Source organism: Chionomys nivalis, chromosome 9 (assembly GCF_950005125.1).
Source record: "Chionomys nivalis chromosome 9, mChiNiv1.1, whole genome shotgun sequence".
NCBI lineage: Eukaryota > Metazoa > Chordata > Mammalia > Rodentia > Cricetidae > Chionomys > Chionomys nivalis.
Window position 1 is genome coordinate 35,627,713 of NC_080094.1, and position 18,563 is coordinate 35,646,275.

An 18,563-nucleotide genomic window follows, 5' to 3' on the forward strand; every position below is an offset into this window, starting at 1 on the left:
AAGAGCAACTGCATTATCCTGTCTGCTACCCGCTATAGGGAAAGAGCTAATGCTCCTTTCCAGGATGATCTTCAGAGCCTTGGATAAAGGAAATGTTTGTAAATGTTTTCAGAGTAATGCATTTCCTTCACATTTCATTCTAGAGAAAATCTTACAAACTGATTAAATTAGGGATTTTCTTAGAGCCAATAAAAAAACCACATTTACAAGATAGGGGAAGTTTAAATAATGAAACTTTACCTAGCACAATGCCTGTGACAATCTATTTTTCCTAATAACACACCATTAGCTGTGACACAAATCATTATTCCACTGAGAAAGAAAGTAGCTGTCGATATAACTTTAGACTATAATCTGCCATTGGCAGTAAGATCTATCCTGGTTAAAATGTACAGTGTAAAATGAGCAATTGATGAGTGCTCAATAATTTTCTTCAAGGCAAGGTCTCACATACCTCACTCAGACTGGCCTCAAACTTACTACACAGCTGAGGATGACTTTGAACTTCTTATCCTCCTCCTACCACCTCCTGACTGCTGGGGTTACAGGCATGAATACCATGCCCAGTTTATGTGGCGCTGGGCATTGAATCCAAGGCCTTGGGGATGCTAAGCAGGCACTCTACCAACTGAGTTATATCTTTGGCTCTGCTCAGTGAATAATTAAAGGCGACATGGATGGCTGAGTGGATAATTACTCTGTTTTATTTGTTTGTTTTCTGGCATGATCTCATACAGCTGACCTCAAAATCATTATGTACCTGAAGATGACCCTGATCTTCTGAGTCTCCTGCCTCCCTTTCCCAAATGCGCCCATCCCCCACCTCACTCATCTTATGCAATACTAGAGATCAAACCAGGGTTTTGTGCAAGCTAGGCAAGCTCAAGCACTTGATAATTATACCTCCAAACTGTCAAAGTTGTTGAGAGCAATAACTCGGTTTTACATATGTATTTCACCAAAGTGACTTGCATGACAATTTCAGGTGATGTTTTAAAATCATTTTACAGCTACGCATGGTGGTGCATACCTTGAATCCCAGTGCTAGGGAGGCAAATGCAGGTGGATCTCTGAGTTTGAGACCAGCCTAGTCTAGAGTTTCAGTACAACCAGGGCTGCACAGAGAAACCCTGTCCCGAAGGGGGCAAAAATGAGAATAGAAGCAATCACAGTCACACCATAGAAGCAACCACATCGGAACTGGTAAATTTAAAAAGGAGAACTGAGCTCCAAGTAGGAAAAGACAGTGACATAAGAAAAACCACAACACTGGAGCAGAGCAAGCTGCAACGCTGGGGTGAAGTAAGCCATGAACGTCATGGCAGTGGGCTAGTGTAAGCCACCACACTAGAGCAGAGTAGGCCATATCACTGATTGCTGTGTGAGAAGCTGCCAAGCCTCATGAACCTTATGGGATCACATCGTTCAAGGGTTGGGAACTCTAGGACTTTTATTTGCTTCTGAGTAGATTATTTCCCTTTAAAAGTTCAAATTATCTTTTTTCCCCAGAATAAAACTCTTTTTTTTTCCAGAACTTTCTACTGAAAACTAATTGAGAGCCAAACTACTAAACTGGACTTCAAAATGATTTTAGGACCATCATACTTAGGCCTTCAAGATACCCCATAAAGATTAAACTCCAGGTCCCTTGTTTTAAAGGTTCATAAATATTCATTTTTTCATTTTTAAAATGTTTTATTCATGCTCAATATATGGAAGATACTATGCTAAGTACAGAGGATCCAACACTGAAGGGGACAGATAAATTGGTGGGTGGGGGACAGATAAATTGGTGGGTGAGTGACATTACAGGGACAGAACGGGTACCTGGAGAACACAGATGGGAGAATCTACACGAGAAATCAAACCAAGTGATAATGTGACTTGCACAAATGGCACCCTTATTGGGTGTACACTTAACTCTGGCCCACAGAGCCTGTGACGTATCAACCTGAATGTATCCAATATCCCCAGGTCTCAGCACCCAAGCGGGGCCAGACCTGGTTAGTATTTGGATAGTAAGAATATCCATACAAAAAGCCCTTTTTTCAAAACCAGCGATTTTTTTTTCAATTTGACAAATTATACATAGTTTTCATTTTCTCCTAACACTTAGATTAGTCCAGAGATTTTAGTTTCAACATTTCTAAAAGATTATAAATCTCCAATGATGTTTACTTTCTAACAAAATTAAATTCTTAAGTTAAATTCTTAGCTTCCATTTACTTTCACAAGCCCTAGTTTTGGGGTATTCTAGTCTGGGTACACTGAAACAGTGATGATTTTTTTTTTAGATAACTTAGACATTCTCAAAGGAGTGAAGAGTCCCTTTCTCTTGACACCTCACTAAATTCCGATGGCCTTGATACAGTGATGCTCCTACTACTTTGGCCTTCCCCTTACACCAGGAAGGCAGAGTTCCAAGGACATAGCACTGATTTCAGTCCTCTTATGGAATATATACACTGAGTGCATGACTTGAGATGTCATTAAATAGGGAAAAATATTAACAGTATCTTCCTTATAATGATATTATGAGAATATAGAAAGAAAAGCCATATAAATTTTGTTAGGAAACAGTACAGCCTATATTCTTTTCTCATTCTCTACCCATCTCATTATATGAGGACATTTCTTTTATCTCTTCACCTACTCAATGTTGTGAACACATGTTCATTTTCTTTCTCAGCACCATTATCAGGTAGCAAATGTAGGAACCATGTTTTATTTTAAAATAATTTTACTTATTCCTTGATATTTTTACACATATCTACTTGATATCCTCAACATATCTACTTCCCTTCCCCACTTAATCCCCTAGAACTCTTCCCCTAATAAATCCCCTCACCTCATATTCTCTTCATATTTACATAGGTAGATATAGTTATAAATTCTTCTATATATATATAAATAGAATTATGTACAAATTAGTGCTACCTACATCCGCATGGCTGTGGAGCCATTCACTGGGGTATTAGCAACCTCCCAGAGGCCAAACCCCCAAAGAAACTTGATTCTGTATTCCCCAGCACTTTCAACGACCAACAGCTCCTAAACGAGAAACGGGGGCCACGGAAGGCCCTGTGCCGTCTGTGCTAGAATGTCGACCGTCTTGATCTTAGACAGTTCTGCAGCTGACCACAGCCGTTGTGAGTTCCTGAGTGAGACAGCCATGCCATGTCCAGATGACAGCATTTCACAGTGTCCTTCCCCATTCTTAAGGCTTATCCTTCTTTCCGCTTCCTTTTCTGTGATGTTCCTTGAGCCCATGGGGTTGGGGGATGGGGAATGACAGAGAGGTTCCATTTAGGGCTGCGCATTTGAAACTGACTTAGTCGCACGCCTTTGGCAACCATGAGTCTCTGTGTTAACTGTTACTCACTGCAAAAAGAAGCTTCTCTGACCTAGGTTGACAGCAGCACTAAGCTATAGGTACATAAACATAAATATTTAGAAGACAGTTTGATAATATGGGCATTTACCAAAATGAAAGAAACAGGTTCTCTCTTTGGGCCTATGACCTTTCTAGCTGTGGGCTTTTGGTCAAGTTAACAGTGTCAGCCATGAACTTTCTCCTGTAGATCTAGCCTTAAATCCAATCATAAATGTGTTGGTTACCACCAACAACCATGCCACTATTTCACCAACTTTGGGAGTAGCTCATTGCATAATAACCTAGTCAAGTCCCTGTAAAGAACAGACTCATTGTGCTCAAACAGATGCACTGAGTGCAAATCTGCCACCCAAGAGTTGTTTATGCATCTCATCCTGGGGTTGGTTACTTTTATTTCTCAGTAGTTTTCTAGAAAGTCAAGATGAAACCTAGAGAATGTAGCAATAAGAGTTGAGATTATTCTAGGATGCTTAATCTTATTACTTAGAGAAATCAGAGACTCTGTTGATGTCCTTCATCTTGATTCAGAAGTTGTCTTGGAGCAGACCGCTACACAATGACAGAGTCTCAGCAAGCAGCTGGGTGTGTCAGGCCTTATAAACATTAGGATTCTGCCAACTAAATTACAAGTTGTCTCAAAATAAGTACATAGAAGCCTACTTCTTCAAATACTGGACTATTTAAATCTGTAGCTGAGAGTCATCTTCCACTATGAAGCTACATGTCTATCCAGCTTTTCCAAATGTGAGAAGAAAAAAAGTCTTTACATTTTAAATTATATATTTTAAATTATATATATATAATTTAAATTGTATATATAATTTAAAATGTAAAGACTTTTATATATGAATATATATTCATAAATTTTATATTTTATATATATGAATATATATGGTATATATTTACCCTATTTCAGAACACACACACATATTCTCCTACTCTCCAGGTTTATGGTGGAAATAACACTTGGAAGAGTGCCTTAAATAAAGTGGTTATTTCATAGATATTTTTAAATGCATATTGAATGAATAAAATCTAGTTCAAAAAGCCATTTTGTAGAATGTATTTGTGACTGGCAATAATACTATTCCTTTTCTCTCCAGAAGGCACTATACTACTTTTTAAAGGCAGCAAAAGCTGGGAGTGCAAACGCCATGGCATTTATAGGAAAGGTACATGCTTCTAGTTCATCAGTACTTGTTGTTTCTTTAAAAGTTAAGAAACATGGGACTCGGAGATGTCTCCGTGCATAGCATGCCTGCGGTCAAGCATGAAGACCTAGGCTTCAATCTCTATCCCCCAACCCACCCTCCCAAAAAAAGCCTATCATGGTTATGCAGGTCTATAACCCCAGTTTGAATGGGTAGAGACAAGCAGATCTTCGGATCTCATTGGCCAGCTAGTCTAGCTCAATCTGTGGGTCCCAGGTTTAGTGAGAGATCAGGTAGAGGGGCCAGTAAGGTCACCCAATAGGAAAGTCACCTGCGGGGGAACCCTGGTAATCTGAATTCAATCATCAGAAACCACATGAAGGTGGAAAGAAAGAACCAACTCAACAAAATTGTCCTGCTGTGACATTCATGCTAGCAATACACCCCTGCACCAACAGGCACACACACAATGTAGCCCTGACTGACCCGTAACTTGCGACATAGACCAGGTGCTGGCCTCGAACTCATAGAGGTCCATCTCCCTGGGTCCTTTGAGTGCTGAGATTAAAAGCATATACCACCACTCCTAGCGGAAAAAAATTAATTATACAAAGTAGAAAGCCATCAAGGAAGACATTCAATGTGATTTCTGACCTACACATGCACATCACACACAAACACACATGCGCACACACACTCAAAGAAATGGACTTGAGATGTAGCTCGGTGGCAAAATGTTTTCCTAGTACATACAAGGACCTAGGTTCAATCACTAGCACTGCAAATAAATAAATGAATGAAACACACACACACACACACACGCATGCACGTATTTGTGTGCACTTGCACTTTAAGGACTGACCAGTACAACTAGTTGAATGCAGAGTAACATGTGACCACACTTGAATACCCCTTTCCTAGCAACAACTCAAGAGGCACTCAGCTCCAGACAGTGGGTGGTGCTCTTGAGGTGACAGGAAGAAGCCTGTTAGGACATCAGCCTTTATCTGAGGCACTCACAAAGCCTTGAAATACAGCCCATCTGGACTCAGCTACAGAGAGTAGCTATAAAGCCCATGAGTTTCCTTTAGGCCCAACAGGTAACAGACTAGATGTTATCAGAGACGGTACAGGCCCTGGCTCAGTCAGGTACCTGTCTCTTTCCTCCACCCCTAGAATGAGAAACAGTTCTACCCTAACCAAAGCCAAAATCTTGTGCCTCCTGTGATGGGCTATTCTCTCCCATAAAGAGACTGCTTTCTCCACCTCCCCCCACAGCACCCCAATCTGTTTTGGCTCCCTGTAGCCGATTTACATTAGTTACCATGGGAATAAGTATCCTGCTTCTAGAAATGTTACTTACATACTGTAATTCAGATACAAGGAACATGAGAAAACACAAATAGGGTCCATTTCTTTTTCCTGGGGCAGCATCTCTCTAGTGTGTGTGTAGTAGGTGACATTATCTCCTTCTGCTTTCTTACTTGAAGTAAAACTAAGACAATGTCTACTCCTTTAAAATGTACAATTCAGTGGTATTGATTATATTCACAATGCTCTGGCAACCATTATGGCTATTTAGGTTTAAAATATTTGTATCACTTTTAAAGGCTTTTGCTATTTACATCCTCTCTTTCACCCATAGATGTATTTAGAAGGGAATATTGCTGCACCACAAAATAACGTCACTGCCTTCAAATACTTCTCCATGGCGGCCAGCAAGGTATACACCCTGTCCCCTGCAGTAAACATGCAAGATAATCGGCTTCTATTTCAAGCAGACTGATGCCCAAGAATTGACTTCAAAGTCCTAAGCCCATATGATAAGTATATCAAGGGAAGACAGTAACACTCCAAGGTATGATAGAGGGGAAGATTTTTATTGCAGACGTGAGGAATGAGTACAGCTATAGACTTCTGAAGAAGTCCAGAGCAGGGACTAAATATGGCCAGTAGACTGAGAGAGAGATAGGAGAACCAGCAGAGAGAGGAAAGAAAGGAAGACAAAAGAACAAGGGAGCAAGCACATGACCAAAAGGGCAGGGTTGTATTGTATGGGAATGGAAAGTTAGAGTAAGGGAAGCTTATGAGCTAGAGAAGTCTAGGGTAGGGGGTGGGGTCAAGAGCTGGGAGGAGTCGGGATGCCAATACAGACTCTGTAACAGATATTTGCTATGCTGAGAGAACCTGGAAGCCAACAAGCACTTTGGCACGCTAATGGGCACCACAGTTAGCCACTTGTCCAGAGTTTCTTTTGGACCTGTCAGTAGCCTAAAAAGGACTTTCGTGTCAGAGAGAAGCAGATCATAAGCAATAGAGCACCAAGCTGGAGCATGGAGGGATATGACCGGTCCTCTGTCTTTTTGGTAATTGAAAAGGGCAGTGACTCATGCTACCCTTGCTGGAGCCAGCAGGAAGCTAGACAGATGTGCAGATTCCATCACCTCTGAGGAGCAGATGAAGCCATGACTTAGGGACAGGAAATAAAGGGGTAAGAGTGGAGAGGACATGTTAATCATGAACTGCAGCAAGTTTAAGACAAAGAGAGTTGCCACTCAGCTTGCCTCAGTGACAGTTTATCTAATGGCTAGAGCAGCAGGTGGAAGACTGTTGGGGTAGACAAGGAAAGGCAATAAAGACCATGATTTTCTGACTTGAGTATCATTCCTGCAATTTATTCCCAGTGTGGCCGCGGATAAGCGATGTAACTTTCTGTGCCTCACTTTCCCTATCAGTGAGTTGAGAATTGAAGACCTGCCTAGTGTTGTCATATTACAAACCATGAGAGCACTGCCTGGCATATAATAGTTGCTGGATATTGACTGTTGTCCTTTGTAATCTGGAACTAGTCAAGTAAAGAGAACCTCAAAGTACAGCCAAAACAGAAGAACTTGCACACAGGAAGGCTGTGACAGTTGGCCCTCTGTATACCATGTTCCACATGCATGCATTCAGCTAATCAGGAAGCCAAAAATAGTAACTAAATACATTACAGACAGTTTCTGACCTAAACAGTATAACAGCCGTGTCCATCACCTTGAGAATGCATTTGTTCTGTTACCATTGAGATGATTCAAAGCCCAGGGAATGTCTACCGGCTGTATACTATACTACATGATCATACGCAAGAGGCCAGAATCTAAGGACATTAGTATCTTCTAAGGTCTTGAAGCCCATCCCTCCCCACCACAGGAACTGTGGAACATCCCAATCTGTCTCCTGCTGAACACAACTTTAATCCTAGCACTCCGGAAGCTGAGACAGGTAGATTAGTTCAAGGCCATACGGGGCTACATAATGAGACAGTGTGTCAAAGGAAAAAAATAAACAAAATCCAAGAGAATATCTTTGCAGTAGTCTTAGTGAAACTGGTGTCTGTCAGTTCAAACTCAGTAGACTACCCTAAGCCCCTTCTCTACACAAAGAACGACCTCATCCCACACCCACCGGCCTAATCTTGAGGAATGGCCCGATTAACTCTCTGGCACCCACAATAGGAAGCATTTCTTTCTGCATTACAATTTTATTCTATAAACTGGCAAAACCAAGATGCATTTGGATCAAGAATATTTTCAGCTGTTCTGTTTCTACAAGCTGTACACTGTCTTGGGAGCCTGTTTAGAAATGACAAGCAGCCTGTGGCTGTTGCTATTGTGGTAAAATTCCTGAGAGGCTGGTCCTTGGTCCCCCTCCTTTGTAATTCATGTGAAATTGTCACTCAGCATGGCAGCTATCTGGAATACCATTAGATTAGACACCCAAAGGAGAGCAGACTTAAAGGAGGTAACCGAGGACAATCTTTTGTGACCTGGCAAATAACACTGATTTGTCACCCCAAAGGGATAATGCCAGGAAGCCGGGTGTATAAAGTAACTCTGCTCTCTACATAGAGGACTGGTAACTAGCAGTGACCCGGTGACCCAGCCTAGTTATATTTTAACCTTAGCTTTTCTTCTTTATGACGGAAGCCTAGAACTGTATTTAAAGTAATTCTCCTCAATGGCATTAGGTGGGCACAGCCACACACTCCACAGTCATTGCCTGAACAACGTGGTAGAGCTTTCATATATATTTTTGTTTTGTAACTAAAAAAATAAAATGCTGCTCTTGGGATTTCACTACAGCTCAGTCAGTAGACTGCTTGTCCGGTATGTACAAAATCCTGGGTTTAATCTTTCCGTCAAATAAAGCCAATGTGGTGATGCCTATAATCCTAGCACTCCAGAGATGGAGGCAGGAGGATCAGGAGTTATGTACCAAGTTCAAAGCTAACCTGAGCAACATGTCTGCAAAATAATGAGAGAGGGAGAGAGAGAGGGGACTGTAGAGCTTTGTTGGAAGGAGGCTGCTTGTTGGTTCCCAGCAGCTCAGCCCTGAAATAATCACACAGAAACTCTACTAATTAAATCACTGCTTGGCCCATTAGCTCTAGCTTCTTATTAGCTAACTCTTACATCTTAATTTAACCCATCTCCAGTAATCTGTGTATGGCCATGTGACTGTGGCTTACCAGCTAAAGTTCTCATGTCTATCTCCGGCAGGGCTACATGGCTTCTCTCTTAACTCCACCTTCTTTCTCGCAGTACTCAGTTTAGTTTTCCCTGCCTACCTAACTTCTGGCCTGCTATAGGTTCAAAGCAGTTTCTTTATTCATCATTGGTATTCACAACATACAGAGGGGAATCCCACATCAGAGCTTTCTGCCCTCTGACCCCTTTTCTACTGTCTGGAATCAATGTCCCCTCAACTTGAGGAGGACAAGGTCCTAGCCTCTTGCTAAGCTTTATTAAATGTCAAATAAATGACTATCTGCTCTATATGTTCATGACCCTTAATTAATCAAGAACATTAAGCCCTAACATGGAAGTTGTTGGGAAGTTGGCTACACATATGTCATGTTCAGCCCATAACAAGTGCTTTTAAAATCACTGTTACATCAAACCATGGACAATCATATCCTTCTGTGGTTCATGATTGTGATAATACATGTGAAATGTACCTCCCTTAAACCTTGGTACCATGCTGGCAAATGACCCATCTGAAGTAGGAAAATATAACTTGAATTTTCTTTAAAAATGGCGAGAGCTGTGCAGGATTACTGTTCTATGTGGCAGCAGCTGGAGCAGAGACGCTAATCAGCTGCTGCTGCCCCCCCAGACAAGGCAGACACCCTCTGGTTTTCCTCACTCTCCTCTAGTCTACCACTTGTCCAATCAAGTTACCTCAGAGAGGACTCAAGGACAGATCAAAGTTTGATTCCACCCAAATCCAACTGGGCAAACCAGTGAGTTTATTGGCTTCCTTACAGAGTGTGGGCCAGGGTGATTTAAGGCAGTGGTTCTCAACCTTCCTAATGTGTGACTATTTAATACAGCTCCTCATGCTGTGGTGAACCCCAACCATAAAATTATTTCATTGCTACTTCATAACTGTAACTTTCCTACTGTTATGAATCATAATGTAAATATCTGATATACAGGTTGGCTTGAGGTGACCCCTGTGTAAGGGTTGCTCAACCCCCAATGGGATCATGACCCACAGGTTGAGAACCACGCACTTAGAGGACCATGGGTGAGCACAGAAAAGCCACCCCACTGGAAGGCCTAAGGACAGTACAGACGATGGCTCCGTCATAGATATACTCTATACACTCCAGTGAGTCCCCAAACCACAAAATCATGTGCAAATAAAGCTGAATTCCACACATCGGGGAGAAGGGTGGAAAGGGGAGCAGCTGACATCTCCCTCCTCTTCTATGAAGAAACAGCCAGTCATTCTAATGATGATAGTAATGGCTGTCACACTCAGAGGACAGCATCCTACAACGACCCCTTACATCACCAGCACAGAGCATGGAGATGACAGAGAAGGCCACTTTGGTCCCAAGATTCTAAATAGGTTCTCGGAGCTTACCACCACTGAGTTACCAGTAAAAGAAGGGAAACAGTTTGTTTGGGTTGTTAGACTCCTCTCCCTTTCAGTTTTTCAACATTAAAATGATGCTTCTTAGATTATCAACTCACTAGACTTTGTCACATCCTTCGCAATAGGTCTTATTGTTCCCAGAGTGCAGAACGGTGATGGCTAGAAATTGCAGGTGGATGGAAAAGAGAAGAAAGGGCTGGGGTGTGGCTTAGCTATTGAATGCTTATGTAGTTCATGGCCTCAGGATTAATACCCAGCACAAAACAAACAGGGAGGGCCTTTATGCCACTTAGTTAATATCGATGGGATATCCTAAGGATTTATCCTTTGAAATGCACAGGCTCACAGCTGGGATTCTTGAGAAAGTGTTTAAAATATGCCTTCTCTGCTTCTGTGCTATTCCCGGGTCATGGGGGCAGGCTCTGGCTGCATCCAAAGAACTAAATTTAGGTTGTTAGGAGACACTAGAGAGCTTTCTATCAGAATTTAACTTCCTGAGGAAACTCTGTAAGCCTATAAAACAGATCGATGGGAAGATCTGCTGAACAAAAGCCAAGTGGCCAAGCCCTGGCTTCTTACACAGTCACCAGAGGGCAAAAGACATGATGGGAGAAAAGAAAAAAGAAGCTCTCCATTGGAAAATTACTGTGTGTGTGTGTGTGTGTGTGTGTGTACATGCCACAATATATGGAAATCAGAGAACAACTTTCAGGAAACCATGGCTTCCATAGGTTGCAGGGCTGCACCTCAGGTTGTTACACTTGCAGCACACCAAAGAATTTTACCATGAGCCATATGGCCTGTCATCTTAAGGCTCACTCTTCACCAGGTGCTGACACACCAAATACAAATATGCCAGAACATGTGCTAGTGGAGGCCCAGCCCTCCCGTTTTGAAAGCACTTCATTTTTAGAGCACTAAGTATAGATGAGAAAAAGAAATGGTAATTTAAACATCAGGTAGGCATTGGTGATGTTATGAACAGTTAAATTTGAATAAGCATATACCACATGATATGATATATAGTATATACAAATAATAATTATTAACTGTGAGCAATGGTTGCACTAAAATCCAATGTCCCGAAATGTTATTTGGCTATTGATGTCAACTCTCTTTGGCCAAATTAGTTAACAATTGTTTGAACAGACCTTCCTGTTTTAGAAAAAAAAAATCCATCCTTCAAGTCACGGCTCAAATGATAACCATAATAAAACTCAATTCTCCCAAATTCCTAGCCTTAACCAAACAGTCAAGTACCCCCTTTTATCTGCCCACAATGTTCTCACCTTGTTTAACTTGAACACTTACAACATTTATTCAGAGGGGTGACTAGAATAAAGGTATGAAAGGTACTAGATAAGACCAAATGACTCACCAACCTCCTAATTGGTGGCCTTGGCCATTTCTTACTGGGTGCATTTGAAATGCTTTTGAAATAATTGATTTGCAGTAATTTTCCTTTACATAGTTTTTTTAAAATTATTCTAGGGCAATGCAATTGGTCTTCATGGACTTGGTCTCCTTTACTTTCATGGAAAAGGTGTTCCTGTGGTAAGTTCAATAAACTTGCCATCCTTTCAACATATTTCTAGTATTTTTGCATTTAGCATTAATATATAAGAATTAGTTTTTATTGCTTGGTTAGCCAAACTAGTATATCTGACAGAGGATGAAATGATTCAGTGAAATCTTTCCAAAGAGACAGAGGCACAAACCTGCGACAAGAATAGCATCCAGGGTTGTGTCTGAGACTCACGGGGTCAAACCAGCTTTTGAAACAGCTGCCTCCTGAGGATTTTATTGATAGAGAAATTTATCTTCTTAGCTTAATATGTCTTTTGAGTGACCTTCCCTCGTCTAAAAAAAAAACAACTACTAATACAGAAAACTACAGTTTATAATAAAATAATATAATTATTTCTATATAGAATCTAAAATAATAATAAAAATGAATTCTATTTCTGGTGCTATGTTAACTAGCCTATAGGATGCTGACAGTACACTTAAGCTGGAAAGTGGTTGTTACCATGGAGTTATGCAGACAGCATTGAGTAATACAGTGTGATTATCTTGCAGAATTATGGTGAAGCACTTAAATACTTCCAGAAAGCTGCAGAGAAGGGATGGCCTAACGCACAGTTCCAGCTAGGCTTCATGTACTACTGTAGGTACCGCAAATATGGCTACCTTATTTAGAATGACGTAGGCATTAGTAAACCTCCTCCTCATGTAGCAAGCATCAAAGGGTTGCTGTGAGTGACTTGCAAAGAACATTAAGACATTGGTTTAAGAGAGCTTTAAAAAAAAATGTAAAGACTTGGACATTAGTTGAAAGAAAGGGTAAGGAGATACAGAGGCAGGATGCCCACCTTTGACTAGGCTAACGTTGAGGTTCCTGTAAGATCCAGCACACATGTCCAGAAATAACAATGGCACTCATGAGAGAGGACAAGGCTGAGGAGAAAGATCCGAGACATGAACGTATTGGTGTAAGCCAAGAGTGGTTGAGCTTCCAAAGGAAAAAGAAAAAAATGTGAGAAAGAGGAGATGTGGCTATGCTTATAAATCTGGTGATTCTTTCTGGCATCTTGAAATGTTAAGCCAAATAAGAGTGGCTATCAAGAAAAGAACAAAAGCCTGGAAGGGGAGGAGAGGTTGAAAAGAATCCAAAAGGGCAAAATGGTGGAACTTTCTAGATGCCGTATACATGTCACTGATAGTGTGCAAGGATAACGTATCACAAGGTCTGGCAACAGAGTCCTGGAGGGGGAAGACTGTGGGGAGGACAGAGCAAAGGGGAGGGGGAAGACTGTGGGGAGGACAGAGCAAAGGGGAGGAGGAAGACTGTGGGGAGGACAGAGCAAAGGGGAGGAGGAAGACTGTGGGAGGACAGAGCAAAGGGGAGGAGGAAGACTGTGGGAGGACAGAGCAAAGGGGAGGAGGAAGACTGTGGGGAGGACAGAGCAAAGGGGAGGAGGAAGTGAAAAGGCAGGAGGGAGAAAAGAGAAGGAAGAGAGAGGAATGAAGAGGGAAGAAAAATGAATTGGTATCCTTATCACTTAGTCAATATGGAGAATTGCTGTGTTGATTGGTGAGATTATTGTATTGATTTGAATGAGCACAGTTGACAGTGGGTCAGGATGTGAATACAAAAGGAGAAAAAAGAAAAATAATATTTCAAAATGTATCTTTAAGAGAAAAAAAGGAACTGAAGGGAACAACATCCAAGAAGGAATTGTTATTAAATGATGAGACATGAACATAACTGATAGAAAGAGGTTCTGGGAAAAGTTGGCGGCATTAAGATCTGATTGGTCCCAGGTAGGCGGAGACTTGTGGTCTTGATAGAGAAGTGGTGTTACTCAGCCTGCAGCACTGAAGGGAGAATGGAAGCACAGATCCAAAAACTGGGGTAAGATGGTGAGGTAGAGGTCAGTGAGGAAAGACAAGATGAAGTTGTCCTTCACAGGCAAAAATACTGCATTCTTAGAGCAACAGCAAGGTAGTTACAGTAAGGAGCTCAGACGGAGAGGAGATTTGTAATAATTCCTGTGGGAGTTAAAAGAATGAGAAGTCAGGACAAACCCCAGATATCTGAACATGCCCTCACCAAGTTCTTCATGCCAGAGAAGGAACCAAGGCAACAGCCAACTCTCTCTAGTAGGTCACATCTAGTCAAGAAGTCTACTGATGTCTGCCACTCTGGTCCAGTTAAGGTGATGTTTGCCACTGTGGTCCAGCTATGCTGAAGCTTGCCACTGTGGTCCAACTAAGACGATGTTTGCCATTGTGGCCCAGCTAGGCTGATGTTTGCCATTGTGGCCCAGCTAGGCTGATGTTTGCCACTGTGGTCCAGCTAAGATGATGTTTGCCACTGTGGTCCAACTAAGATGATGTTTGCCACTGTGGTCCAGCTAGGCTGATGTTTCCACTGTGGTCCAGCTAGGCTGATGTTTCCACTGTGGTCCAGCTAGGCTAATGTTTGCCACTGTGGTCCAGCTAGACTGATGTTTCCACTATGGTCCAGCTAAGATGATTTTTCCACTGTGGTTGTGGTACAGCTAGACTGATGTTTGCCACTGTGGTCCAGCTAGACAGCCTATTTTTTTTTATCGTGTTTGACATCATATTCTCCTAATTTGCTCCAAGTCCTTAGCTTACAATCTGTCCAATTCCTCGAGCTTCTAGGAGAGAATAATAGCAATGGCTTTGCATGTTCCGGTTCATTTTACTCTCTCAACATATAGACAGCCCACAGCTTACAGCTGAGCTGACTGGGTGATATCAAGGCCACATATCCTACCCAAGATGACACAGTCAGTCTGGGATTCAATTCCAAGCAATCTGTCACCAGACTTCTAGCTCCTTTTAATTTTTTCAAATTTTACTTATTTACTCATCTGTTTAGACATAGAGTCTCACTATGTAGCCTGAGCTGGCTTTAGACTCGCCACCCTCTTGCCGTGGTCTCTGGAGTGTTAGGATTGCAGGGGTGTGCCACCATGCCAGGTTGGCTCTAGCTTAATTCCTGTGTGGCATCACTTTTAAAAACCATGAAACTTTTGAGCTGGAAGGGAATGTGAAGCCAATCCAGGGAAAGCCCCTTTGTTTTTTGCAAGTAAAATTCTTAGATGGGAATGACTCAGAAAGAGGAATAACAGTTAACAAGAGAGCTGAGCCAAGAATCTCACCTGCTAGAGATGTACCAACTCTGCCTAGCACCAAATGCCTCTGCCTCTCCTCCCATCATGAGCTCAGACAGAGTTGCCCTTCCTAGACCTGGGATTTGCCTGCTCTGTGTTTGTAGCTGGTAGAGAGAGAGAGAGAGAGAGAGAGAGAGAGAGAGAGAGAGAGAGAGAGAGAGAGAGAGAGAGAGAGGAGAGAGGGACACAGAGAGAGAGAACATGACAGTAAGATCACAAAAGAACTGTGATCACACATTTCTTTGTCTTCCTATGTACATGAAACTAAATAGCACTTGTTTCTTAATTTTTCTGAATGTGTAAAGATCATAGACTAACTTAGCCACTTGCCCCTCAAAATAGTGACTCTCAAGTAGTTTTACTTACAATTTTAGGGTTTTTAGACTTGTTGGGTATCACTATGACTATCATATCCATAAAATGCTTTTCCAAAAAAAAAAAAAGTGGCTTAAAAGAGTTTTCATTTTCAGCCGGCTCTGGAGTGTGGAAGGATTATAAACTTGCCTTCAAATATTTCTACTTGGCATCTCAGAGCGGGCAGCCTCTAGCCATTTACTACCTAGCCGAGATGTATGCAACTGGAACTGGGGTACTAAGATCATGCAGAACAGCCGTGGAGGTAAACTTAGGGTCACACGGAGTGGGGAGGCTGCTTTTGTTACATAGATCATTTCTTGCTGTTGGCAACGAACACCACCATTTGACAGGAGGAGAAATGATAGTGTAACTTAAATTGGGGGAGAGAAGGTGAACAATGAGCCCCTCCTCTCTGGAGTCTGGCTCCTCCTTGCAGTCACAATCTGCCTCTGGAATTTAGAAGGACTTCAGCTTTCGGAGTCAAACCACCAGAGCAACCTGGCACTCCCAGCGAGATGGGAGTCACTCCTCAGGAAAGGCAGGCTTGATTTAGTCTAGGAAATGTAGCCCATTCCTTCCCAGAAAACAGGGTCCTTGGATTTTAGATGACTCGGATGACAATTGAGAAAGTGGGTTCTTTCAGCCTGAGCCAGTAATGTACTTTTCAAAAGAATGCTTTCCGGACCTTAATGCCCTTCATTGATTTATTAAATACGTCCACTGCATCAGTACAAACACCTCCACATTGCAATCTGGTCCCTCTGAAACTCATTTCAAAAGCTCCCAGCTAATAATCTATCTTTAGATTTGTTCCTTTGCCAACTTCCTAATGAATTATGTATGGCTAACCTCTTTTGGTTACATAAGGGCTATTCAGCTAAGTTGACATTTGTCCCCATGGAGCTCCGCACACCTCCCTCCCCGTTATGTCACCTATACCCTCAGGCGCTGCCTTCCCTTCCTCCTCATTCCCACATCAGCTGTAGCCTCATCCGCGCTGAGCACTGGTGCCTGGAAAATGACACTATCAACAACAAAACCCTCCAAATTGATATTCTTGTCCTCTCGAATAGCCTCCAAGCCAGGAAAGTTTATTACACAAATTAAAAGGAGCCGGAAAACAATTTGCTAGAGACAAAGCTACCCTGAGAACCTGTGTGCATATACACGTATTAGTTCTTCACCCTCAATGATTTTCAAAAGCCAGGCAATTTTAGAAAAAAGTTCTTGTCTGCTCAGCCATCATCAGCTGAAGACGAGGACCACAGATCACTGTGTGGGCTGAAGCTAACCAGCCCATTTGACTCCTTTTTCCATCTTCAGCTTTACAAAGGTGTCTGCGAACTCGGCCACTGGGCTGAGAAATTCCTGACAGCCTACTTTGCCTATAAGGATGGCGATGTAGACTCTTCTCTCGTTCAGTACGCACTGCTCGCAGAAATGGGATACGAAGTCGCTCAAAGCAATTCAGCATTCATATTGGAATCTAGTAAGATAAGATCTTTGCAATTCCCCAACCATGCATATGCAAAAATGGCTTACTATGTCCTCATTTAAGCCTTTTTAATGGAATAGTTCCTTCTTTTTTTTTTTTCTTTCCTTTTTCTTTTTTTAGAAAAGGCTAAAATTCTGGGGAAAGAGAAGATGTATCCAATGGCACTTCTGCTATGGAACCGAGCCGCCATCCAAGGTATAAAACAGATCAAAATAGGCACATAGCTGGACCACATCAATGGCTAGTCCTCTGATTTGCTTCAGTTGTGTGGTTGGGAACAGAGGCACAGAGGCACAGGGTGTCAAGCAGGGGGCACTTCAAATTGGTCTGCTGTGAGAGGTCATTTCTGAGCATTCATTTTCTTCATTATTCTCAAAGTCTCTCAGTTTAGCAAGCCCTCAGAATTTGTCTCTGTCTCCATGGTACCAGAACTGTTGTTCGAAACAGGATAATTTTACTCAAGAAAACAATTATCTGGGGCTGGCTTTAGCCATTCATTTGCTGAGTTGTTTGCTGAGCCGATCCGAGATGTGACCTGTGTCTCCGAGTCTGTAGGCAAAAGTAATTTTATGTGCTGACTGCATCTGACTTCTCTTCTAAAATGAGACATTGATGATGACAACACACTTCAGATATTTAACTATCAATATGTTAGAATTTAAAAAAAAAAAGTGGGAAGATCCTTTCTTGGCACCCTCCAGGCCTTCCTACTTGCTGGTTTCACACGTGGTAAGGAATGTAAACTATCATTGCTCAGAACAGCATTGGCAGGTGGCATTTGCATCACCATGTCCCTTCCAATCTTCCCCCCTAGAATTATAGTATTAAAACCAGAGCAATGTGGCACAGCTGTCACGGTTGGCATTTGGATGTGTGAGGAACTCTTGCAATAAGAGAGCAATTTTATTTCCAATTAGGTTTCTTGAAAATCATCTCCTGTTAAGGCTGAATCATTCCTTTTAACAGGAAGTAATAGGATAAAAAAATTATTCTCAGCTGATGCTAATATGAAGCAGAGGGAAAAAAAACCACAGTGGTGCCTTCGCAGACCCAGCTGAGCTGGTAACGCAGCAGCGAGCCATCAATGCAATTTTAGTGAGAAATTCTGTTTTGTAAAATGCAATAAAGACCTTATTTGGAGCGAGAAAACAACGCCAGCAATCTCTCAGCCATAGCAAATCAGCTCGGTTGCAACAGATACATGTTTATTTCGAGCCAGGAAATGGTGTAGAAATTGGACCAAAGAAAAAAGAAGCAGAAAATGGAGACATTAATATTAAATAGAACACACACACACACTTGCTAGATTGCTCAAAATAACCCTGTGTCAAAAGGTCAGACATACCCATCTCAAAGTTATGGCTGCTGAGTGGCTCACAAAAGGTAGGAATTCAAATAATGGAATTCCAATTAGTCACTAATGCTTCTTTTAGCAGCTGCTTCATATGAAGAGCTACTGAAACATCAGGGCCCAGAACCACCTTGCTGCTGTGGGATTGAAGTAGACATCTCTAGTCAACAGATCTACTCAGGAG

The 18,563-nt window shown here is 41.9% G+C and overlaps 1 protein-coding gene and 1 pseudogene across 1 annotated transcript in view; both read left to right on the forward strand.

The window, feature by feature from the left end:
- Sel1l2 (SEL1L2 adaptor subunit of ERAD E3 ubiquitin ligase) overlaps window positions 1–18,563 on the forward strand; it is a 61,306-nt gene that overhangs the window by 32,979 nt on the left and 9,764 nt on the right. Inside the window, exons 9-15 of the mRNA XM_057781703.1 lie at window positions 4,498–4,566; window positions 6,191–6,268; window positions 11,962–12,024; window positions 12,550–12,637; window positions 15,647–15,795; window positions 16,857–17,022; window positions 17,149–17,223. Of these exons, the coding sequence (XP_057637686.1) occupies window positions 4,498–4,566; window positions 6,191–6,268; window positions 11,962–12,024; window positions 12,550–12,637; window positions 15,647–15,795; window positions 16,857–17,022; window positions 17,149–17,223 (688 nt within the window). The remainder of the gene's footprint in view (window positions 1–4,497; window positions 4,567–6,190; window positions 6,269–11,961; window positions 12,025–12,549; window positions 12,638–15,646; window positions 15,796–16,856; window positions 17,023–17,148; window positions 17,224–18,563) is intronic.
- LOC130882133 (small nucleolar RNA U13) lies at window positions 9,501–9,589 on the forward strand (annotated as a pseudogene).